At 58.8% G+C, this 25,047-nt stretch overlaps 2 protein-coding genes across 4 annotated transcripts in view; one reads left to right on the top strand and one right to left on the bottom strand.

Moving 5' to 3' along the window:
• The window catches only part of FAM163B (family with sequence similarity 163 member B), a 34,871-nt gene extending 27,701 nt beyond the window's left edge, over positions 1-7,170 (top strand). Inside the window, exons 2-3 of the mRNA XM_008005759.3 lie at positions 3,976-4,091; positions 4,792-7,170. Of these exons, the coding sequence (XP_008003950.1) occupies positions 3,999-4,091; positions 4,792-5,199 (501 nt within the window). The 5' untranslated portion in view covers positions 3,976-3,998 and the 3' untranslated portion in view covers positions 5,200-7,170. The remainder of the gene's footprint in view (positions 1-3,975; positions 4,092-4,791) is intronic.
• A 1,538-nt stretch (positions 7,171-8,708) lies between these two features.
• Positions 8,709-25,047, bottom strand: part of ADAMTSL2 (ADAMTS like 2) — a 40,364-nt gene continuing 24,025 nt past the window's right edge. For all 3 annotated transcript variants that reach the window (XM_008005764.3, XM_008005763.3, XM_037986985.2), the window contains 8 exons: positions 21,900-21,997; positions 17,250-17,376; positions 15,822-16,035; positions 15,553-15,708; positions 14,746-14,916; positions 13,820-13,996; positions 10,248-10,392; positions 8,709-9,478 (listed from right to left, as the gene is read on the bottom strand). In XM_008005764.3, the coding sequence (XP_008003955.2) occupies positions 9,360-9,478; positions 10,248-10,392; positions 13,820-13,996; positions 14,746-14,916; positions 15,553-15,708; positions 15,822-16,035; positions 17,250-17,376; positions 21,900-21,997 (1,207 nt within the window). In that variant the 3' untranslated portion in view covers positions 8,709-9,359. The remainder of the gene's footprint in view (positions 9,479-10,247; positions 10,393-13,819; positions 13,997-14,745; positions 14,917-15,552; positions 15,709-15,821; positions 16,036-17,249; positions 17,377-21,899; positions 21,998-25,047) is intronic.

The following is a 25,047-nucleotide window of genomic DNA, read 5'->3' as shown; positions in this document are numbered from 1 at the left end:
AAGGTGAGCACTCAGGGAGGGCATCAGGCGGTCCGTATTCTTCCCCCATTAAATGAAGGGGTGGGATGTGGTCCTTCTCAGCAATGGCGTTTGAAGTTTTGAAGTTCTGTGGTGTGCGTTAAAGTTCAGGAAGGCTTCCTGGAGGAGGAGGGCACGTACTGGGCTTTGATGGTGTGGTAGGCCCGGGGGGATAGGCATCCCAGAGGGTGCGGCACAGCAAGAGCAGAGGGGAGGCAGGAGGGTGAGGACCCAGGGAGGCCGTGTCGCTGGGAGCTGCTCGGAGTGAACTGTGGGCTGATGTCAGGCCGGGCGCTGGTGGAGCTGCCAGTGGAGTGTGTCTGTCGGCCATGCCTGGCCCTGGGACCTGGCGCCGTCTCGGGCGTTGCTGCTCCTCGGCGGGCGTGTATCTGCCGAGCGAGGCTGAGAGGCTCCAGCTGGACCAGCCCGGGTGTTGGAGGGTGGCTGCTGACAGCCCTGGGCACCTGGCCTGAGCCGGCACCCTTCCCGTCACACCGCCAGGCCGCTCGCTGCTGGAGGAGACCTGGGCCCAGAGGAGCTGCAGCCGGGCGGAGCCAGGGACCAGCTGCATCTCAGACCTGAGAGAGAGCTTTGCAGCAAGTGGGGCCAGCTCCCTCAGGGACCCGAAGAAGAACTCAGACCCAGGGAGGGATGCGATCCTAAGCACATCAGCACAGCACTGAGCACGGTGCAGCTGCTGTCCCACACAACCCCTGGGGGTCTCCCGTTTTATAGAGGAGGGAACTGAGGCAGAGAAATGGAAGCGTTGAAGGCCCATTCTTGCAGCTAACCGGAGGCAGAGCCAGGCTGGCACTTGGGGGTCCAGCCTGAGTGTCCTGTATGGCTCCCCAGTACCTGTCCCTGAGGGAGCGCCTCAGCCCAGCCACGGCCACCTGCAGTCTCCATCGTCCCTGCAGTCTCAGCCTGACAGCAGTGGGAGCCCCTCCACCCAGGGACATGCTCCCTATGGGAAAGCCATGGCCCCCACTGCTATCAGTAAGCCCCAGCCATGGGCCCCCAGCCATGGCTCCTAGTGGAGGGTGGTGCTGAATTTTAATCCCTGCATGATCACAGACAACACTCGGGCATGAGCCTCAACCTCCCTCAACCCCTCCCAAGCTGTGCGAGTGCCCTCATTGATGAAGTGGGGCCATAATGACCTGGGTGCAAATAGCAAAAATGCATTCCAGGTGAATGCACACAGCAGGAGCCACTCTGTAGGTATCAGGGAGGGATCGGCACCTGAGTCAGGACCACAACAGCAATCTCTCCCGCAGCTGTGGCTGGCCTTCCTCGCTCCCTCCGGGGACCAGCGCCTCCTGCCTCTCCGACATGTGGCTGAAAACCCCACCCGTGGCTACAGCCTGGCCACAGCCTTAGCACTCATGTCTCTACCCAAGGTCAAGCGACCAGCAGGGACCGGCCAGTGTCTCAGGTTTTAATTCCATTTCCCAGGAGAGAGGCCAGCTGACCCAGTGTGGGGTGCACGTACATCCTGAACCAAGTAAACTGGCCCAAAGGGCAGCAGCAGAGGGCTCAGATGTGGCCACCAGCCTCTTGGCTCAGAGCACAAAGAAGAGGGCCATGGCTAGGCCAGCACCCCCAAACCTGATATCAGCACAGTCTGTGCTCCCCCAGAGGTGCTGTGGTATTCAGGACATTCATGTGGAGGAGATATGGGGTTCAGCAGTCGGGGTAGGGCGGCAGGGGCCCCAAGGTGGATGGTAGCAGCGGATCCAGCCCTGACTTGACCCAGATCCCTCATCTTACTGGTGCTGGGGTCTGGGCAGGTCACTTCTCTCCAGGCCTCAGTTTGCTCCCTAGTGGGATCATTTGAATATCAAAAAGAATCATGACTGCAGTGGATTGAAACACATCAAATAGATTTTCAAAAATCAGTGAGATTGCACTGGGCGAGTTTCCACACACAAAGGCAAGCTGGGGCAGACGACAGGCTGGGACCAACAGGGACGCGGGGCCTGCAAACGGGACAGGGGCAGCCTTTGGTTCACTGAGAGGTGCGGGTCTGGGCCGGCCTGTTCTCCATCCTCCCGGCACACACACAGCCACAAACCTCAGGGCACCAGCTCATCCTGATCCCTGATAAAGAGAGGAATGAAACCTCTGAGACTTCCCTCTGCAGGCCACATGCTAGGGTAGCCACACAGATGATAAGGGAATGTGCTTTCGAGCTTTTTCAAGAAGAACTGGAGCTCATAAACGCGGAAGGAAGGATACCATTTGGAAAGTTACTACTTTGTAACTCCCAGTGAAGTAACAGATCCAGGTCATGCACAGGATGCTACAGCAATGGTCCGGGAGACCCACGGGAACCTGGTGACGGGAGAATGGGCCGAGAGCAGCTGCACCCATTAGCTGATTGTGACGTCAAGATGAGAGGGACAGCAGACATCAGGCTCCTGGAAATGATGCAACAGGAAGCCGGTTTAGAGGAGAAACACTGATAAAGGAGCCTGTTCAATGCCATGCAAGGAATTGCGGCCAGTTCCAGTGCATGGAAAATTCCCTCAGATCAACAACCCAGTTTCTCTAATAAACAACGTGGGGGTGCGGGGCGTGAATGGGTTTCGAGCCGTTCTAAAGCAAAAGGAGCCAAACGCAACTACATCCTGATTTGAACTAACCAACTGTAAAAAAGGCATTTCCAAGATGACAGGAGAAAGCTAAACGTAGGCTGGGTAATTTTTTAAAAATCCTCCTCCGTCAGATTCTGCACCGAAGTATTTATGGGTAAAGTGATATGCTCTGTGATTTCCTTTAAAATACTCCAATCTCTTCCTCCACCCCATCCCCCAGCAAGAAAAAAAAAAATGAGGCTTGGGAAATTGAGGAAGGGAAGTGGCGCCAGCTCCCACTGTTTTGTGAGAGGTGACTGTGAAGCATTCAGGAATGCTGTAAGCTGCTTGTCAAACCTTGCTTGAACTGAAACTGGCCATGGTAAGAAAATCTACACCACAAAAATCAGCAAATGCTCCCAGCCGGGTGCTTTGAAAGCTGGTTTATCAGCACACCCCAGGACAGGGGTCAGCTGAATGCAGCAGCCACTGACAGCATCACTCCAGCCTCCCTGCCTCGTGTTTGGTGGACATTTTCCGCAAGAAGGAGTTTGCAAAGGGCATGTCCCTAGGCCTGGAAATCCCACTTCTAAGAATGTATCCTGAAAGCCACTGAAGCAGGTTCCAATGGTTCCCATTACTTAGCTACAAAGACGCTTATTAAAACATTGCTAGAAATATTTCTTTAATGTAAGAAACCCAAACGTCAGGCAGGAACTGGTTTTCAGTTTCGCAAGATGAAAAATTCTGGAGATTAGTTGCCCAACAGTGTGAAATATACCTCATGCTACTGAGCTGCACATTTACAAATGGCGAAGATGGTACATTTTACGTGTGCTTTACCACAATTAAGCATTTTAAAGAAAAGGGGTCGGTTACATGAAACAATGGAATCGGGTTAGAGATTATGTTGCAGAAGAAAATGTAAGGATATGACAGAATAATGGTGACTGTGTGAGATGAAAATGCAGGGAAGCAGGTTACAAAACCATATGTTCGGCTTGACTGCATTTGGGTAAATTTTAAAACGTGCGAGCTTGTAGAGCCAGGCTGGAAGGACGCCATTCATTGAGAGCGTGCTACGCTGAGCATGGAGAGACACGCTTGTAAAAGCGTCACAAAACCCTGGGCTATTAGCGTCCACCTTCTACAGATGTGGAAGCTGAGTCTGGGAGAGGGGCAGGGACAGAGGCCAGCTGAGGCAGAGCAGGGCCTGGGGCTGCTCCTGCAGCCCGTCCCAGGCAGTGCCCCTGCTTCTCCCGGGCACATCCTGGAGTGCTTTTTTTCCCCTCAGGCTTGTCTTCTCAGTTCTCTAGAATAGCACGGGTGACTTTTGTGGTGAGGAAGCGTGATGCTCTAAAGTTGGCGGCGTGTGTTGCAGGCTGTTGATGGAGAAGGGGGCGGATGACAGCCGGGACCGTGGTCATCACCGGGGGCATCTTGGCGACTGTGATTCTGCTCTGCATCATCGCTGTTCTGTGCTACTGCCGGCTCCAGGTACTCCCGGGCGGCAGGGGAGGGGACAGGGCGGGGAGGCCCGGAGGGTGCCCCTACCTCGGGAGGGAGCCCCACGTGAAGGCCACAAGGGTCACAGCCCGGGAAGTGGGAAAGCCCTGTGGCAGAGAAGACGCACAGCAGAAGGCAGCCAGGACCCTACCACGGGGTTCAGTAAGACGTGCCTGACTCCCCTCACCCAGAGCTTTTAATGAGGCTCAGAGAAGGGAAGGGACTTAGCCAAGGGCACCAGCTGCCCGGACCGGGTGCCGCAGTAAGCACTCCCTTCCCGCCTGCACTCCAGGGCCATCCAGGGTCCCCATGTCTCCCTGAGAGATGATGGGGAGCCATCGGGGCAGGGCGAGGCAACACAGCTGCCAGTGCCTGTGACCCCCGGCTCTGCTGATGTGGGGCTGCGAACCCCTCCGTGCCTCAGTCTCCCCACCTGCAAAATGAGATAACAGTCACACCTGCGTGTTGCTGGGCAGAAGAGATGAGTGGATCGTCGTGAAGTGCTCAGCACTGTGCCTGGCCTGAGCCAGACCCATAGCACTGGTTAAACAGCTGAGGTGTCAGGCCTGGGCTTGGGCCACCCGACTCCCGCTGTGCCTGTCTCCCCTCCCCAGTCAGGGGTAGCCTTTCCCGCGTGTGGGTTCTGGGGTGGGAGCAGGCGGCCACACGGTCACCGTCCCTCTGCCCGCAGTACTACTGCTGCAAGAAGGACGAGTCGGAGGAGGACGAGGAAGAGCCGGACTTCGCCGTTCACTCGCACCTGCCCCCACTGCACTCCAACCGCAACCTGGTGCTGACCAACGGGCCGGCGCTCTACCCCACTGCCTCCACCTCCTTCAGCCAGAAGTCTCCGCAGGCCCGGGCCCTGTGCCGAAGCTGCTCCCACTGCGAGCCCCCCGCCTTCTTCCTGCAGGAGCCGCCGGAGGAGGAAGAGGACGTGCTGAACGGCGGGGAGCGTGTGCTCTACAAGAGCGTGAGCCAGGAGGACGTGGAGCTGCCCGCGGGGGGGTTCGGGGGCCTGCAGGCGCTCAACCCCAACCGCCTCTCGGCCATGCGGGAGGCCTTCGCCCGGAGCCGCAGCATCAGCACCGACGTGTGACCCGGGCCCGCCCCCGGGACCCTGGCCTGGAAGGTCCTGAGACCATGGGGGGATTCCTGTGGCACACCCACCTGGCCCCAGACCCCAAGTGGGGCTTGGCTGAGCCCTCCTCGAATCCCTGTCCTCAGGGGAGGCCCAGGCTTGGGGAGCCCCCAGGCTCACGGCAGGGATAAGGCTCATTGAACACAAACGTGTCCTAGGGGGAGGCACAGCTGGGGCCTGGGGCCGGAAGGACCAGGTGACCATACAGACGGCCGGGCATGCACCAGGGCTCTCAGGCTCGGAGGCCACCGATACTCCTGATGCCTCTGTCTCAGACCTAACAACTTGGCCATCCCAGGAGGTCTCCATGTGTCACCCCCTCCCTGGGTCTCAGCCTTCTCACCTGCTCAAGGAAGGGATGACCTCAGTGAGGCCCAGGGCCCTGCAGCAAGGCCCTTCCTGGCAATTGCAGACCAAGGATTCTGCCCCTCCACCCTGAACTCCGGCCTCTCTCCCTCTATTTTTCCCTCTCTCTCTCTCCCCTACCCGTCTCTCCCTCTCACACACACACTCTCCAGGGTTCAAGTGCCAAATATCTGCCCAGGCTGAGACACATTGTGCTGAGCCCCCTGCAGATGGACAGGTCGCCCCCTAGAAGGGAGACTTTCAGGGGCAGCAGGGTCCTTGGGATGCTCAGCCCCGACCGGCTTTTTTAGGGAAGAGGGAGGCACGGGGAGAGGGAGAGGCCATGTCGCAGCCCACCTGCCGTGGGAGAGGCAACGCGGAAACGTAGAGACCCAGTGCTCAGCCAGAAACAGGGCCAGCGAGCGGCAGTGCACGGAGGCAGCCTGCGGCTCGTTAGGTTGGACAGAGCCGTGGCCCAGGGCTTGAAAACCCCCGAGTTCCCCATGAGACTTGGCTGACCCTTCCCACCCTTGGGCCTCAGTCTCCCCATCTTGTGTGATGAGGGGCTGGTCACAGAGAGACCCTGAGGACAGAGGTCTTCAGGCTCTGGGTCTCAACAGGAACTGAGAGCTCCAAGGGAGACAGAGCTGCAGGTCACCTCCCCTACCTGCTTCTCAGCAGGACCTAGGAGGCCCGTCCCAGCTCCTGGTGGACCCTAAGCAGCTGGAGCCCACTGCTGCCATCTGAAGACCTCATCTGAGCCCACTCTCCCTCAAGCACACCCACCCAGGCTGAGGTCTCCTGGGAATTTTCACCCGCTCTCCTGCTGCTAAGGAAATGACGTCAGTGGTTACCCCAGAGAAATGCCCCAAACCCCGGGACACCAGCCGTCAGGAAGGCAGCCCTTCCTCAACCAGAAAGAGGCAACTATTTCCTCTCAGCAACCTGGCCCCAGGAGCCCCCTTCCCTCTCTGGGGCTCTCCCTCTCCTTCTGGGCCCTGCCATGGAGCCCCAGGGCCGGGGCAGCCCCTCTCTGCCCAGGGAAGGCAACCGTCCTCAAAGACAAGGCTTTGCAGGGCAGTGGCCTTCCCTGAGCTGAGGGGTGGCCTGCGCAGGACACTTCTTGCCCTTACTCAAAAACGAAATCACCCGTTTCCAGAGGCTGGCGAAGACATAATTGTTATGTTTTCAGTTGTTTACCTCTTCTTACTTTCTCCCCTGCCTGGTTTGGATAGGCCAGTGGCATTCGCCCTTGAGGTCCCTCGCAGCCCTGGCCCCCCGGGCCCGCCCACACCTCTGGCTTCCTCTGTGCGTCCTGTGACGTGTGTTTCTGATGCGTCAGCGTGGGGGGTGGGCTGGGTGGGGTGGGGGTGAGGGCCCAGAGCTGGCCAGTGCTGTGGCTGTTCTGATTCAATGTCCCACTTCCTTTCTGGTCTCCATTCTCTCTGTAGATATGTAGATCTCTTTGAAACGAAGTAAACACCCATCCCTCCCAGCTCACTCTTCTCCACCGTGGGGACCTGCTGGGGGAGCCGCTGGCTCCCTGAGGATAAGTGAAAGCCAATAAAACATCTCCCACATTCCCGTGCAGCGTCTTCAGTCCTCCCGGGTGTCCAGGCCGTCCACACCCACGCTCTTCCACCTTCTCGGAGGCAGAGTCAGCTTCTCCCTCAGGATGCAGCCAGCCAGGCCAGGGCTCTGCCTGGCGGGGCCAAGAGCTGCTCTCTGGCTGGGGGGCACAGCAGGGGGCCACGTTTGATTTTGAGTTTCCCGGGTGGCTATCCATCTTCCAGCATTGAGAACTACCAGGATGGACTCTGAGCCCCTGGACAGAGGGTTGTGGGGACAGGCTGGGTCCCCTGGGACAAGTGACTGAGCATCTCTGGACCTCAGTTTTAGCCTCTGCACAATGGGGTAATCACGATGCCTGTATCGTGGGGACCTTTGGAAGATAAACCCAGGCAGAGCTGAGGAGGTGCTGGGCACAGAACCTGGCATACAGTAAGTGTACAGTAAGTGCTGGCAGAAAGGAGAAGCTGGGAGGAAAACAGTAAGACAGGAAGAAGATGTGGATGAGGGGACAGAGGAGGAGAGAAGAACAGCGAGGTGAGAGGAGACACAGGGTGAGGTGGGCAGAGAGGCCTCAGACCCCCAGGTCTCAGCGACTTGGCTCTGCCCGGCCCAAGCTGGGGACCTTGAGCAAGTCCATCCCAGGGGCCTCTAACTCCTGGACTTTAGGGATGGAAAGGACCATCCTGATGGCAGCCCCTCAATGCAGGCACACTCAGAGACAAGAACCCACTGGGGGGGGGGTGCTGCCTCAGTTTCCCCAGAGTCCCAAGTCCTTCAGAAACCACCCTAAAGCTGCGACGGACCCTGCTCTGGCTCCCAGTCTGAGGACAACCTGGCCTCACACTGAGGAAGCAGCCTGGCAGCCACTCACCTCCCGGCCGCCTGTGTGCACGGAAACACCTCCTGGGGCCCTCTCCAGGCAGTACAGCCCCGTCCTTCCTCCCATGCGGCATCCTCCAGCTGTGTCGCTTTCCTCTCCCAAGTGCTCCTTCCCACCCTCTCGTCTGGAGAAGCCACTCCTGCTGCTGGGTCCACGAAGCAGCCCCTCCCCAGAAGCCCCTGTGTTCCTGCACCCATGAGTCCAGGTCAGGAAGTCCTCCATGAGCTCGGGGAATGGCAGTGACGGTGCTGCTTCCTAGAGCTTGAGGTGGGCCCGGCCCCGCGCCCCCAGTACCTGCCTCATCTCCTCTGTTCTTGCCCACGTGCTTGGAGGTGGGTGCCCCGCACCTTAGCCAAGGTCTCTGACCCCTGCCCCCACAGGTCCTGTACCAGTTGCTGATGGGCTCGAGATGTCAACTCCACTCCTCCTTCGGTACCTGAGTCCCAGAATGTCCCCAAACGCCCTCCCTGCACGCAGCTCCCCACGCCTCTTGTTGCCTTTTATCTGCACCTGACTGTCTTTCTCCTCGGAGCAGGTGCTGTGGCCCCCGCCGGCCCACCCTTGCACTCCAGGCCTCAGCAAGCTGGAGAGACCCCACAGAGCCAGGCCCGGGCCCACCAAGCCCCCAAGCAACCCACTCCTCCAGCCAGAAGCAACTGAGACCCCATGATGCCACCATAAATAGGACCACTTTATTAACGTAGATGAGCACTGACGCTGACTGCAGGGGCGGGGCCTGCGGTCCATCCCCAAACGTCCCGTGGGCAAGCGCCTCTGCCCGGGGTAGAAAGTGCGGCGGGAAGAGAGCTCCACGGGAGGGGCTCTACAGGAGGGAGCACGCCTGGGCCTCCTTGGCTGCCTGTGTCCCTCTCACCCTGTGGTCTCCGAGGGAGGGAGGCCCCCCCCACATTGGGCTCGCCTGCAAGTTTCCTTCAGAAGGCCCTGCCACCTAGAGAGGGCGTGGGCTGCCGGCCCGGGGCAAGACACCTCCACTGCTGGCTGTGGGCCTCGGGCCCCTCGGCTGGGGGCTGCTGGGGGCTGGGGAGTGGGAGCCACAGACACAGGATCCACGCAGGAACACAGACAGGTTCCCACGGCATGGGTGGCCCTGTCTGGGGGAGGCCAGTGGGTGCCGGAGTCTCTGCCCCAGGAGCACAAAAGTCCATGGGCCGTGGGAAGTCCCCTCTTGACAACCGAGACTCAGTGCCACGTCTCAGGCCAGCATGCCCTGCAGGAGGGGGGTCTGTGGAGGCCCCAGAAGCTGCAGCAGCCCCAGGAGGGGCGCTGGGTCTTCGTCTGGAAGGGGCTGCAGCTGCCGGGCCTAGGAGTGGGGGGGCCTGCAGGAGCGGCAGCACGCCTTGCTGTAGTACCAGTGCCCGCAGAGGTTCACCTTGATGGCCAGGGCACAGTTGGTACCTGGCTGGTCCTGGCAGCTGTCATCTGGAGAAGGAACACAGGGTGAAGCAGGGCAGTTTCAGGTGGTGCCCAAGGGGTGAAAACCCCAAGGACCCCCTACGTGCAGTTTTCCAGGGGCAGATGCCGTGGGCCTCCCACCCCATGGTGGGTCTCCATCTCTAGCTCTCTGCCACCTCTTTCCTGGCCCATCTCTGTCCCCAAGATGTCGCTGTCCCAGATCACAACAGGTGATTTGATCTGTGTCCCAAGAGGAGTGATGCCTAGAGGAGCTACAGATGCCACACCTGGAGGCCTAAGCATCCCCAAGTAGTCCACAAGGGCCGTGCACGTCCACCACTCAATGTATCCAAAGCAGAACTCATCACGTGCCCTGCACCTGGCACCCCCTTGGAGCCTGTCCCCTGTCCCTCCTCCGGGTGCCCAGGCCCTGCTTCAGCTGTTCTCCTCCCTGCCCCCTGTGTGCCAGCCCCTGGCCATTCCAGCTGAGTCATCCTGGATTCAGTGGCCCCGCCATCTGAAGCTGACACTTTTCCCAAAGTACAGGTCTCAGCATGGCTCCCTGGGGCCACGGAACCCCAGTCAGGCCTCCTCCATTCCCCTTCCCACTCTCCCCTCCCAGTGGGGCTCAGCCATGCTGCGAGGGAGCCTCCACTCCCGGCACATCTTGGTCTCTCAAGCTGGTTCCCAGGTTCGCCATCAACATGAGCAATGCCTGCTCGCCCTTCAGGCCCTGATTCTGTCCTCACCTCCCCCGGGAGGCCCCAGACCCACCCTCAGCCTCCCCGCTCCTCACCTGGGGGCTCCGTGGGGCAGGGCTGCAGATCACAGGCCTGTCTGCCAACAGGTTTCACCAATGGATCGCAACCACGGACAATGTCGGTCCCCTGGTAGCACTTGACGTCTCGCATTCTCACGCCCACCCCGCAGGTCTTGGTGCACTAGTGTGGGAGAGACAGAGAGCCTGGGGAAAGGCTCCTGATGCGGCAGGGGCCTTGGCAGGAGGCAGGGAGCCTGCGCATCCCCCCCTTCCCCACCCCACCCTTCCCAGGTGGCTGTGAGTCCCAGGTGACACAGGACCCGTGGAAGCCAATTTGAAACCCGACCTGCAGCTCCAGGGCTGAGTGGAGGTGCCGACAAAAGGGCATTGGCCGGCAGTCGGGAGGTTCTGATTGTCTCCCACCGAGGGCTGCCTCAGTCTCCCCAGATGCACAGTGAGGGTTGGTCCTTCCTCTCTCATCTCCCAGGGGTTCCGGGCACTGGCTGGCAGTCGGGAGGCTCTGATTGTCTCCCACCGAGGGCTGCCTCAGTTTCCCCGGATGCACAGTGAGGGGTGGTCCTTCCTCTCTCATCTCCCAGGGGTTCCAGGCACTGGCTGGCAGTCAGGAGGCTCTGATTCTCTCCCCACACAGGGCTGCCTCAGTCTCCCCAGATGCACAGTGAGGGGTGGTCCCTCCTCTCCCATCTCCCCAAGGGTCCTCTGGCCCCAGCTTTCCTGGGTCTGTGGTGCAGACTGTTTGTTGTGGGCCGATCAAATGCATCTCGCGAAGCCACCACCCCCTCCAGTGGCTCCCTGTCCAGATGTTCCCCTTGGAAAACCCCGCTGAGCTCCCCAGAACACCAGAGACATCTGCTGGCCCCAGTCACCCTGCTGTCCTCCTGCCAAGATCCCACAGGCGGTGGCCCCTTCACGCTCCCCCCCACGTGGGTGACCCCATGTCACCCAGACACGTCTGGGACCTGAGCCCTCGGTTCTCTGAGGTAGGCGGGGTGGGAGGCCCTGGCCTTGGGGCCCACTCTCCACTTCTGTTTGCAAAGGAGCAGGAGGACCGATTAAGACTTGGCAGAAAGACTGCCGCCTGCCTGCCTGCTCCGAGCCAGGGGGTGGGGGCTGGCACCGTCTGCAGGCGAGGAGAGGCTGGCTTGGCGCTGACGGCATGAGGACAATCAGCCTTTGGCAGGGCCCCGAGGAGCCTCTGGACGTGCCTCTGGAGAGTGGCACATTCCCGGCCGGCCCTGGTGCCAGCTCCTCTGCCCCTGGGGAGTCGATGGGACTGGGCAGCTTCAGGAACAAACACTGACTGAGCCGCCGCTGTACACTGGCATCAGGGGGGCAGCCGCCAGGAAGGAGGAGTCCACGTGCCCACCAGCCGTCTGTGCCAGCCATGCCTCACCCAGCCCTGCCACCTCCTCATCAGGGCTAGGAGGATGCTCCTCCCCAGCGTCCCAGGCTGTCCTTCTGGGGTCCCCCCTTCATGGTCTCCCCGTGCCATGGCTCATCACCCTCTGGGGTCCCCCCTTCATGGCTTCATGGCTCCCCCACGCCATGGCTCATCACCCAGCAAGGTACCTGCACCGAGTGGGTCCCAGTTTCCTGGCCCCACAGTGGCCTCCCCATCTGAAGCTAGTGCTCTTCCCAAACTACAGACCTGGGCTGACTCCCTGGGGCCCTGGAACCTCACTCAGCCCCCCTGCCCCTTCCCACTCTCCCCTCCCACCGGGCTTAGCTTTTCCAGAAGGAGCCTTCATGACCCAGCACACTGTGGTCTCTCCAGCTGACTCCCAGCCAAAGCCGGCTCACCCTTCAGGTCCTGGCTCTGCCCAGGCCTCCCCCGGGAAGCCCCAGGCCCACGCTTAGCCTTTCCCCTCCTCACTTGGGTGTCCTTTGGTGGGCAGCAGGGAATGAGTGAGTGTGTGTTCTCCCTCCTGAATAAGCATGTGTGCAATAGGGCAGGCAGAGGCCCTGGGGGGTCAGGGTGGAGGCCAGACACCACCCAGTGTGCACGGAGAGCCTGGGGCCTGGCGGGGGCCCAGGACCTGGACCCCAATCTCTAAGCAGGGCCACACTGGGGTCCCCGCTCACTCCTCACAGACTCTTGGACTCTCTGCCTTGAACTCATAAGGTTTAGGATTTGGCACCCACCCGCCACAGTGACCAAGACATAGAGCCCTCGGGTACCAGGGCCTGAGACAGAGTGGGGCACTTCACCATGAACGTTCCAGGCCCTGAGTCCCATCTGACACCCCTATTTTGTCACCTGGGTATTCAGAGTTGGCCCATGAGGAAACTCAGGCCACAGGTAGCTGGAGACCCCAGGTAAACAGCCTGGCTATGGCAGCCCCTGCCCAGTGATTCCCAGATACCCTCTGGACACTCCCAGGTCCCCCTCTCACAAGCTCATGGCATCGCCAGGTGGGAGGGGGCTGGGACTGGCGCCAGGGCTGGCACTGCTGTGAAAGGGGCATGGAGGGCTGATGTGTCACAGCCGATGTGAGTTATTCAAGCTGGAGTCTAGACGGGGCTGCCTCTGTGGGGCCCAGAAGGGGGAGGGGCACCCACTGGCACAGGGCGGGGCTCTGGAGTCTCCTGGAGGCCCCACAGGAAGTGGCACAGAAGGAGAAAACAGCAGGGGAGGTGAAAGTAACCTGTTTGCTCTGCAAGACAACTGGGGGTGAAGGGGCACCCAGTTTGCCACCCCCTCTGTGAAACCAGGGCTGCCCACCCACCTTGGGGCTCCCTGCCCAGGGCCCTTCAGGATGAGCTGGTTCAGGCCCCCCTTCCCTTGCAGACGCCACACCCCACCTAGGTTTCACTCTAGGGCCATGGACAGGCCTGGTCTCCAATGTCTGCTACAGCCCCCAGTAACTGTGGGACCCCAAGTGGGCCAGAGGGCTCTCTGAACTTCAGTTTCTTCCTCTGAGGAATGGGGAAAAGGACCCCTCCTCATGGCACTACTGAGAGAGAGGAGACCCTTCCAGCAAAGAGCTGGGCCAGGGTGGCCACACATGCCTCAAGGCCCCAGGATGGGAGGGCTCTCCTCCCCTCTACAAAGACAGCCAAGATCTCAGCTCTGTCCTGCCTGACATCCTGACACTGGGGCATTCTGGGGGCCCAAGAGTCAAAGAATCTCGGAGGGGCCAGACCTGTGCAGGAAACTTACTGCCCTTTCCTCTGGCCCCACTGGTGTCCTGACCTGGGGTGCATGTGTATTACTGTCTCCCTAAATCCCAAGCTCCTACCTTGGCTGTGGCTCCCGGAGGGCCAAGCCTGTGTGTGCCTCAGCCCAATCTGCTCCTCCCGCCCACCTGGGATCTGTCTGTCCCGTGGTGTCAGGCGCATGGGCTGCCAGGCGCAGGATGAGTGCCATAGGGATCCCAGGGACAAGATCAGAGAAGGCTTCCCGGAGGTGCTGGTCTGGCACCAGCTGATGTGGTGGAGTGGAGCAGCCTTCCCGGGAAGGAAGGCCCTCCCAGAGGCTGTCAGGAGGGAGGAGTGGGAAGCACTTGAGGAGGCTTGAGGCAGGAGGGGTGGGATCAAAATTCAGGTCTGGCCTCAGGCAGCCTCAGAGGGGCCGGCTGGGAGCTCACCTCTGACCACGGGCTGGTGTACCACTTGAAGCAGGGCCTCTCAAAACACGTGCTCTCCTCGGGAGGCTTCTTGGCGAGCCCACACTCGGGGCCGCTGCGCGTCTGCGGCTTCCCGTTGGCCAGCTCCATGCAGAGCACCAGCCGCTTCTTGACCCCGCGCCCACAGGTGGTGTTGCACTGAGGCCGGGGCAGAGGGAGCGGGTCAGCGCCAGGGCCCAGCAGGACCCTATACAGGGCCCACGGCGACTCTGGTGACAACGGTCTGGTCAATAGCAATTGGGTGAGAATGCTCCAGTGCATCACAGACTGGCTGAGAACTCTTTGTTCGATAACCATTTGGCCCCAAATGGATTTGATCAAAAGCAATTTAGCACAAAACCATCTGTTTTGAAACAAATTGGCTAATGACAATTTGGCCAATGATGATTTGGCCAAAATCGATTTAGCAGAAAACAATTTGGCCCGAGATTATCTGGTTTAGTGATCTGCCTGGAGCTGCTGGTTGAAAGCAATTTGTGGAGAGCAACTCGTCTGAAATGGCAAGTTGATGACGATGACAGGTGGGCGGGGAAGACACACTGGTCATGACCAAAGGTTGCACAGGCCCCTGGGCCAGGAGCAGGCAGCCGGAACAACCCCCGTCCTTAGCTTTCTGCATCCCAGGGACTTGGGGCCCCAGGCTGGGGACAATGCCAATTCTGCACACACCCCTGAGCCATGCAAAATTGGGATTTGGGGACTTGAAAGGTGTTTTCCTACCTTTTAAGCCTTTTGTATTCGAAACTAATTTTTAGGGAATGGTCCCTCATAATTTGCAATGAATTCCTCCTTTCCACCCATCTGTGGTCCCAGCCACCTGGCTCTCCTCTCCGGCCAAATGTTCTGCAGACACCGGGAGGCCCTTCAGCGGGCTCTGGGGCACTCACCCGCTCCCAGTCCTGGGCCAGCCAGTGGGCGGGACAGTTTTTGTCCCCACAGGGGTGGATGGCCAGAGGCTTGGTCTCCATCTGGCACTGGGACTCAGGTACCACTCGTCCGTCGCTGGTCTTGCAGTACACGTGCCTGATGGTGCGGCCTTGCCCGCAGCTTCCACTGCACTGCAGAGGAGAGGACAGGCAGGGGACATCGAGTGAGAGGCAGCCATGCCAGGAGGGGCCCTGGATGTCAGTCCCAAGGGAGAGGAGTGGCTCCCAAGCAGTGTCGAAGCGGTTGCCATGGTAACAACTTTTTAAATAACATTTTCTGTTCTAATTACAGAAATAATGCATGCTTGATGAAAAGCACACAGAGAAAAGCACACTTAAAAAGATCTGTGCACCCACCACCCAGAGGCGACCCCAGCTAGCATCTGAGTATCTCTCTCGATGAGAGAGACAGAGACAGGGAAACAGACAGAGACAGACACAGAGAGACAGAGATAGGGGAGACAGAGAGACTCGGAGACAAACAGAGACAGGGAGACAGAGACAGACAGAGGAACAGAGACACAGACACAGACAGGGAGATAACGGCAGAGAGACACAGAGAGATAAACAGGTGATAGAGGGAAGGTGATGCTGGTCACGTGTTTGGAGAGAAGTTTTGATTCCTATGGTAACACGGGAGAAGGCTGGTTGGACATTCTTCACCTCACACCCTTGCCTCGGAAAAAATGGAAACGGAGGCACATCAAGGCAAAGCTCTGGGACCCCTCACTAGCCACACGCCCAGCCACCCCTCAGTACAGGCCTCACCGGTCCCCAATCGGAGACAGTCCACTGCCGGTCACAGGGCGGGCCCGTGCAGTTCTTCTCCCCTACAGGCCTGGTGTTGGGGTCACACAGCTTCTCATCCTCTGAGCAGCGGATGTCCCTGGTCACCACACTGCGCTCCCCACACTTGGCAGTGCACTGTGGCAGCAGGGGGAGGGGGCGGGGGGTTGGTGAAGGTGTAGCCACGTCCATCTCCCAAGCCCAGCTCCCCAGCTCTTCCTCACCCCCGGCTTGCTCCCGCAGGCACTCACCTCGGACCACTCTGACATCTCCCACTGGGGCCCGCAGGCGGGGTTCCGGCAGGTCTTTCGTTCCTCAGGCCGCACGGCCTCGGCTGCCTCGCACAGGTCACTGTACACGGAGCTGTCGAAGCCGGGCGAGAGCATCTTCCAGCAGCGCACGACGCGGAACTGGTAGCCCTCTCCGCAGGTGCGCGAACACTCACTCCAGCTGCTCGTCTCCCACCTGCCCCGGGAGCGGATGGCCTTCAACGATCCCCCCGTGGTGACCCGGACCCCACGCAACCCACACCCCCAGACACAACGCGGTTCCTCCGTCCCTCCCCCATGTGGTCCAAAACCACACGCCACAAGCTAAGCTGGACAGGAGGGTGTCGAGGCCCAGGGGTGCAGGCTGGGCCATGACGGCCCCAGAGGTCTTCAGGGAGCACCTTAGCAAGGTGGTTGGCGGGCGCCCTGAGTGTGGGCTCGGCATTCCTGCCCCTTTGTGCCCTGCTGTGTCACACAGGTGGCTGTGCCCCCATGGGACTCTGACGAGGGTGGAAGTGAGCAGAAGGCACATTTCTGGATCTGTGTCCAGAAAGGGGGCCTGGCCAGCGTGCTGGGGAAAGACCTTGTTCCCCTCAGCCTGAGCTGGGAGGGGTTATGAACAAGACTTGGAAGTCTTCCAGGCAGATAGACTTGGAATAAGAGGTCCAAAGCTGATGGGCTCTGAGCGGAAGGACAGGGCCTGCTGGACCCCACCCCGGGGCCAGGCTTAGCAGCATTCTGGAGACCCTGAGCGTTCTGCCCTTCCCAGAAAGGAGCAAACGTGCAGGACGCGGGAGGCCCTGGATGGAGCAGCTCAGAAAAGAAGAGGCAGTGTGGCTGTGCACAGGGAGCAGGAGGGCTCAGCCTCCAAGGAGCATGGGATCCTCGTCGGTGGAGGCCGGCACCCTCAGGCTCATCTGAGGATCCCACTTGTCACTAGGGGTAGGATGCGCTCAGCTCAGTCTGACTGCGTCCACAAGGCAGGAGACGAGGCCCAGGGGTCAGGAAAACAGGCCTCCACCCACATCTAAGGGACAGTCAATAGGCATGGAATCGTGGAAATAATCCCTTTGGGTTTCTAAAAATCCTAGATGTGCCAAGTGGACCTGGTGGGGCAAAGAGATCTCTGTAATATAGAGTAATGTTGAGAATGGTTTCTAAATCTATGGTGGCAAGCATTTATTGAGCACCTACTGTACACGAGGCACAGTGACAGATTAAACTGCAACTCCTGGGAAGACACAGAAGGTCTCTGAGAGGTGAGGTCTCTATGCCCCTCCTCAAAGCACCCCCACGGTCCTGCACACGAAGCACCTCTACGGGGCAGCGGGGTAAGTCTGACTGCTTCTCTGGGCAGAGTCCCACACACCCCCTTCCAACCCCCTGCCCAGGGCCCCCGGTGGCAGGTACCTGGGCTGGCACTCCCTCCCGGCGCAGAACTCGTGGACAGGCTCGGGACGAGTCAGGGCATCGCAGTAGCTGTCATCCACCTCGACCCCATCGTAGCGGACACACATGGCGTACGTAGACATGACCCCTGGGTTCGGGACAGGGGAGGGCCTGTAAGCCATGCCGGCACCTTGGAGCCCAGGAGACAGGCCTCAGGACCTGGGGCAAGTCACCTGACCTCCAGCTCAGCTTTCTGGCTTGGGGATCAGTCACAGCTTGTGGAACTGCAGCATTAGGGCGGTACTGTGGGTCTAAGTTGTGCAGGTCTGAGCTCTTCTCTTTGTACCCCGACCCCGCCCCACCCAACCCGGCTGGGCTCCCAGTTCCCACGTCACGGAGTCCGGACTTTGAGTCCACTCCACCTGGCCCCCGTGGAGGTGCAGAGGCAAACACAGTCAGGTGTCCCCCATCGCCAGGCGTTCAGCAGCCACCCATCGCTGGGTGGACGGGCAGGTGGGAGTGAAACCTGACCGCTCCAGCCCTGTCAGCCCCCTCAGAGGTCATGGTGGGGGCTCAGGTGTGCCCTGCCCTCTATGGCATGCCCCAGACTTAGCAAGCATCATCTTGAACTTTATTTTTTTGAGATAGAGCCTCACTCCGTGGCCCAGGCTGGAGTGCAATGGTGCAATCTCAGCTCACTGCAACCTCCCCCTCCTGGGTTCAAGCAATTCTCCTGCCTCAGCCTCCTGAGTAGCTGGGATTACAGGGACCTGTCATCACACCCAGCTAATTTGTGTATTTTCGTAGAGACAGGGTTTCACCATGTTGGTCAGGCTGGTCTTGAACTCCTGACCTCAGGTGATCTGCCCGCCTTGGCCTCCCACAGTGCTGGGATGACAGGCGTGAGCCACCGTGCCAGGCCTGAACTTTCTTCAGTCATCACTGCGTGCCTGTCTTTGCTGGTGCCCCGTACTCTGTAATCCCATCGGGGGACAGTGGATGACAGGCAACCCTCACCTAGCAGTGCCACTTCCTTGACCACATCTCCACCTTTTGCTTCTTTTGTCCTCGCCCTGACACCCTCAGCTGGTACTGAACTGCCACACAGGCCCAGCTCCCTGCCCAGGCGCAGGATGATGCTGGGAAAGCCGGCAGCAGTGGGAACGGCCTTTGGCTGGGGTTAGGGTTTGCTGCTTCTGCTGTATGTGTGTGTGTGTGTGTGTGTGTGGCCACCGGAGACAGACCCAGCCTTCCGGGATGACGGGCATCATGGAACAGTCTTGGCTGCAGCTGCCAGTTCCCCCAGAAGGAAATCGGTTTCCCCATACCCAGAGAGCCCAGCCACCCAGCGGCGCGTGTCTGCAGGCCAGCAGCTCCTGCCTCTCCAAGCCCCAGCCCTGGATGGAACGAAACAGCCTGGGAAGCAGCCGACAAGGGGATTTTTTTTTTCCGTAAAGGACGAGCCAGGCTGCAATCACGGTTCCTCTCCCGCCAGAGCTGGGCCGTGCAGCCTTTAGCCTTCTCTGAGGGGGAGGCAGGCTTCCCGGCCAGGTCTGCTCGGAATGTTCCAGGCCTCAGAGACACCCGCTCTGGGGCCCAGGGAGGTGCGGGGCTGGGGACTTGCAGACCATCGCCAAGTGCCTGGTTATTCATTCGCTCCTCGTCATGGAGTGGAAACGCAGCAGGCCTTGGTCAAGAGAGACTGGAATCCAAGTCCCAGCTCAGTGCCTCCCTGGGGTGACGTGACCGTGACCAGACTCCAGGCCTCAGCGTGCTCCTTCCCAAAATGAGAACCTTCCAGAGAGCCTGTGAGAATCCAATGCCAGGATGTTTTTTTTCTGGGCACCCTCTTCATGACATCCATCTCGAAAAGGGTGTTTTTCAAACCCCCTGAGCCACAGAGCCCCTCCCTGAAACAAAAGAAAGGGGAGGATGAAGCCTGGGGGCTGCGAGATCCACTGTCCTCGTCACGGTGCCCTGGAGCACCGAAGGGCAGCAGACACTTCCGCCTGTGACCCAAGCTGAGGCCAAACTCACGCCCCTCTGTTGCTGTGGCTCCAAAAGAGTGTCTTCACAGAAAAATCTAAAAGCAAGCCTCCCCACCGTGGCCAAAGCTCCGGGCAGGCTGACCCGCCCCACTGATGGAACTGCCCTGTGCCTGGGGTCTTGCGAAGCACAGGATGGAGGGTGCGCCAATGACCATCCATGAGACATCCACACGGACACAACCTATGAAAAGGGTGGACCCTGACTCTGTTATTTCTGCCCAGTGCCATTCAGCATCTCCCAGAGTGACAGGGAACTCTCCTTCCCTCCTGCCCTCCCTCTCTCTTTCTTTCTCTCTCTCTCTCTGTCTCTCTCTGTCTCTCTCTCTCTGTCTCTCTCTCTTTCTCTCTCTCTCTCTGTCTCTCTCTCTCTTTCTCTCTCTCTCTGTCTCTCTCTCTCTCTCTCTCTTTCTCTCTCTCTCTGTCTCTCTCTGTCTCTCTGTCTCTCTCTGTCTCTCTCTCTGTCTCTCTCTCTGTCTCTCTCTCTCTCTGTCTCTCTCTCTGTCTCTCTCTTTCTCTCTCTCTGTCTCTCTCTGTCTCTCTCTGTCTCTCTGTCTCTCTCTTTCTCTCTCTCTCTGTCTCTCTCTGTCTCTCTCTCTGTCTCTCTCTCTCTGTCTCTCTCTCTCTCTGTCTCTCTCTCTCTCTGTCTCTCTCTCTCTCTGTCTCTCTCTCTCTCTGTCTCTCTCTCTCTGTCTCTTTGGGTAGCTCATTTCCATTTCTGAACAGCCTCCTCTAAAGCAGGCTTCCTTCTTCCAAAGCCAAAACCTGTCTTTCTGATTTCCTGTTGTCCTCTGCCCCACTGCACCTTGGGCCACGCTGCACCGACCCAGTCCAGCCCCCTCCCTGCCATTCTCTGGGTGTTGGGAGACGGTGCTGCGTCCTCCCTGGGGACGTCTTCCACACAGGGCTGCCCATCAGGCCCCTCGCCACCGAGGCTGCCTCACCCTGCAGACGTCTCGAGCGACATCCCCTCCCCAGCCAGCGATGTGTCTGGGAGGAATCACAGATGTTTGCAGACACTTAGTGACAACGCCCACAGGCTTGACACTTACTGACAACGCCCACACGCTTGGAGTCCCCTGGCCAGGAAGTGTGGAGGAACTCAGGGCAGGTCCGCAAAGGACTTGGCAAAGCAGACCCCCATGCTGACACCCCACCACCAAGCTCAGCTACCCGGAAGGCAGGTCACACGGCTCACTTCCTAGGCCAGCTGCTCCTGGGCATGGTGGAAGCCGTACCCTGCGTCAGGTGGTGGCAGCCACCCTCAGCACAGCAGCATCCATTGACCTCTGACCAGGAGAGGCTTTTTCTTGTTTCATGTGGATCCCCACAACCCACCTTTGACATAAATATGTGTCCCAGTTCACCTGTGGAAAATGGGGGCTCAGAAGGATTTGGCAATTTGTCCAGGGCCCATGGTGTGGTCAATCAGGCGGTGCAAGCCTGGCCAAGCCGGGTGCTCACCACACCGCCCACAGCACTTGTTTTCCCTCCAGAATGCCAGGCGCAGGGGCAAACACAGCATGCCCTGTGGCTATGCCCTGCTTGGGGGCTATGCCCTGCTTGGGGGCTCTTATAACAGGAGACAGAGCCCTTTCTTCAGCCCCAGAGAGGCAAGGCCAGTGTGAGCAGAGCCTGCATGGTCGCCCCAGCCCCTCCCTCTCTTGGACCCATCTCCTGAGATGCCAGCAGGGCTGCAGAGGGGGCGGCCAAGCTCAGACTGCCCAGCTGCATGGAATCCTCACTGGCCAGAGACTGTAAGGGCATCAAATGCCCTGGCAAATAGGGGGCACTGGGGCGGGGCCAGGAGCATCAAACCTTTTGAGGGGCAGCTGGGTGTCCTCTACATCCAAACATGAAGCCCCAAGAATAGATAAAATGTGACCTCAGAGCCAGCACTGGGGTCTTCCTACCACATTTTCTCCCCTGTTAACGCCCCTGTATCCTGGTCCTGGGTTTGACATCCCACCTTGTGGCATCCCCCAGGGGAGGGTACCAGAGTGGGCAGCAGAGGCAGCTCCAGCTCCCAGCAGCTGTGGCCAGTGTCTCGGGGCGATGGTGGCTGTGCAGCCAGACAGCTGTGGGTTCAAATCCCAGCTCAGCTCTTACTAACCACACACATCTGTCTGTCCAGGAACCACTGCAGAGGGTCTTTTTCCCCTTCCTAATTCCTCTCCTGCTGATGAGGTCCTAGAAATTGCCTACTTCCCTTCTTCATAGATCACAAGGGCCTGTGACTCCCTTACTATGTTTGCTGGAAACAAAAAGTAAAATCTCTGCTACCTCAGATTTCTTACTTTTAACCCAAAGTAAAAACTTTTAACCCTAACAAAACATGGTATCACTGGCAACAGACAAGCGATCATTGGTGGTGGACTGGGTGACCCCTGGGGGCCTGGACCCGACCACGGTCTAGCACACTGTGAGAACGAGGGTGGCCTCACCAGACACCCAAACTCCTATCACGCCACACCGCCCCCAAGTCAGGAGGCCACCAGACAAGCACCCCGAGGGCAGTTTGGGGTTATAAGCTAGTAGATGGGCCCGACAGCCCCAGCCCGCGTCTGTGGAAATGGGTTCAGGGCAGTTGCTGCCCCTTGGCACCCATGGCACCCGTGACCAGTACCTGTGGTGCAGGTGGCACTGCAGGGTTCATGGGATGAGAGCTTCCACCGGTACATGTCCGCGGGACTCACGCCTTGCTTGCGCGCCTTGGGCCTGGTCCTGAAAGTGAGATCAAGCAGAGAAGGTGATGAGAAGCTCCACGCCTCACCGGTGGGCTCTGGCTTTTCAGGTGAGTGTGTTTTCTTTGGAGGGTATGTTCACCTGAAGCACACACCTGTCGGCCCCAGGCCGACTCTCTACCCGCTACAGTCAGAGTTCCCACTGTCTGAAGTGGAACGGATGAGGCGCCCCCGGAGAGGCACATTTTAGGATGGAACAGACATTGTTTTCCATCTCAATAACTGCATGGGAGCTGCCCAAGCTCCTTCTGGGGGGCAGGGTGGCCTGAGAATTTGGGGCCCCCAGCACTGTAGTTGCTCCTGCACACGCAGGCTTCTCGATATCACCTTCTCACATCAGCCAGTGGGTTCCTTCTTCCCACTGGGGAGGGGACCTCAGAAGGTGTCTTATGTGCTAAGAATGTTCCAGAATTCTCTCCCACGCCCTCCTCCAGCTGGGACTCTGATGGAATGGGGGACACGAGGCATCCAGCTTCCAATGATCAAAATTAAAAAGCTCGGCTGCTGGCAGAGGTGTGGCCACAGCCTACAGTGCAATTCGGGTTGGCCATGGCTGCACAGACCTGCTGGGGTTGGGGGAGGCACGCTGGGTCCCAGCCAGCCACCAGCTATGATTCTTGGCTGGAGCCTACACAGCCAAAGCCAACTATTGTTAGGACTGTTTGCTTCTTTGAACCAGTAGGTGTGCCTGGGCCCAAGCTCCACATCCAATGTGCAGGCTGATTCTAGACTCGGCAGGGGAGGAGGGAAGCAGAGGCAGAGGCAGCTCCACAGCCCGGGCATCTGCTCTGGGACACTGCCATGGAGTCCCGAGCCAGAAAAGGGGCGAGGGCGAGCCAGCACGGTGGATAGCAGGTCCTTCCAGCTTCGACTTTTTAAACAGGACAGTGCAGCAGGTGGCCCTGCCCAACTGGCTCCACTTTCCTCTGGGCCCAGAGGGGCTGGCTAGAGATGACCCCGAGCTGCCATACGACACTGGGCTGAAATGTGGGCCAGGTCACAGGTCCTTCTTCGGGACCTTCAGTCACCTAGGGGTAGTCAGGCTTCGAGCATTATATTCAGAAAGACTTTCGGATTGACTCTGTGATAGAGACATGCGTTTGGATTGAATGGGGAGTTTACAATGTGTTAGGCAAGTGGGTGAGGATTGCTCTTCTGTTTTGCTTGGACTGGAATGGGAGGATCCCAAAGCCGGGCAGAACTTTTGGGGATGAACGTTGCCTTGACCACACATCTGAGGCCCTAGGAATGATCTACCCACAGGAGCTTCAGCAGTGAGTTCACCGGTGTGGTTCCCTAAACTCAGGGAGGGAGAAGATGAGTGAAGGGAGAAAGGTAGAGGACCAAAGCTCAGGAAGGGCGGCGGGGTGGGGGCTGATCCACTTGTCTCTTCAAAGCCTCCCTCACCTGGGAGCTTCAAGCCAGGAGAGTCTGTCCCAGCCCATCCTGGGGCTCGAGGGGAAGGGGAGAGTGCCTTCTCCTCCCTCTTTAAAACTTAAAGCTTTAAAAACAGGGGTGGGGGCCAGGCGTGGTGACTCACGCCTGTAATCCCAGCACTTTGGGAGGCCGAGGCAGGCAGATCACGAGGTCAGGAGATCGAGACCATCCTGACTAACACGGTGAAACCCCATCTCTACTAAAAATACAAAAAAAATTCACCGGGTGTGGTGGCAGGCACCTGTAGTCCCAGCTACTTGGGAGGCTGAGGCAGGAGAATGGCTTGAACCCGGGAGGCAGAGCTTGCAGTGAGCTGAGATGGCGCCACTGCACTCCAGCCTGGGCAAGAGAGTGAGACTCCATCTCAAAAAAAAAAAAAAAAAAAAAAAATGGGGGTGGGTGGGGGATTTCCCAAGACCCTGTCATCTCAGAACAAAAGTTTCCTGGAAATTTGGAAACCTGTCCCAATGGGGGCCACTCAGAGCACCCAGATCGGGATGAGTAAGTCCTTCTAGGGAAGGGAGAACCTGGAAGACCAATCCTTAATGTTTGATTCAGAAAACACTAGACCGTGCTGACCAGGTCCCTACCTACTTTCAACAGCTTTAAATTCTCCCCAAGAACAAAAAGAAACGAAAAGATCCAACACAAGCCCCTCCACCCCACCCATGGAGGCGATCCGCCATCTTTATCTAATTACACGCTCTGAGCCAGCAGGCAGCATGAGTCATGCCTGACTCAAGAGAGAGCGGGCCTGGTTCAAAATAACCCTTTGGATTTTAAGCACCAAAGGTATTTCTGGAGGGGCTGCCCACACACTCTTCACAGCAGCACGTGTGGGGCAGAGCAGATGCAACTCTCGAACATAACCCTGCATATATTTGCACAACAATGCAACGCCTAGCAGGTTCCGTTCTTGGAAGTAGCACAAGGAAATGGAACACGCAGGAAATCGCTAAAGCACCAACCCATCGCCCTCCTCCATCTGGAAGGAAGACACTGCCCCTCTCAGCTGTGAAAGTCAGAGCTGCTAGACTGGGGCTGGTGACGCCCGTGGAGTCACCACCAGACCGCCTGTCACTCCTCAGGGTCCTTCGCCCAGCTGCCTGGGCAGACACAGGCTCAAGGGCTCCCCAGGCAGGAGAAGCTCTGAAGCCACCGTGTTTGTTTATACACAAGCCAGAAAGTGCTCTGTTCTTCTCTCCCCTTAAGGCTTCGGAGAGGGACTCCGCGTCTCTGTGTCTCAGACGCTTGTTCCCAAAGTCAGAGTCTGGTGACAGGGGCCCCTCCCTTGATTGTTTGAAGCTTTTCTGGAAAGATGAAAATAGCCTTTCCTTTCTGGGCTGCCCCTTTGATTTTGCCTTCTCTGAGCAGACACGACTTCCTGTGTTTGGACAACTCGGCCGAGACGTGGCTATTTTGGCCCTGGTGGTTTCCCCCGCTGCCTCCCTCTGCCCTTTATCTCTCCAGACCATCTTTGGTCCCTGTGCGGCAGCATCCTTTGATGGCAGGCCGGTCGGGGGGAGCAGCGGCATCTCGGCACTCGGGAACTTTCTGAGGGCTGACAACCTAGTTGATCAATCCTTGAGGCCC

This window comes from Chlorocebus sabaeus, chromosome 12 (genome assembly GCF_047675955.1).
Source record: "Chlorocebus sabaeus isolate Y175 chromosome 12, mChlSab1.0.hap1, whole genome shotgun sequence".
Taxonomy (NCBI): domain Eukaryota; kingdom Metazoa; phylum Chordata; class Mammalia; order Primates; family Cercopithecidae; genus Chlorocebus; species Chlorocebus sabaeus.
The sequence above is the reverse complement of the archived record's forward strand: the minus strand, read 5'-3'. Positions and strand labels throughout refer to the sequence as shown.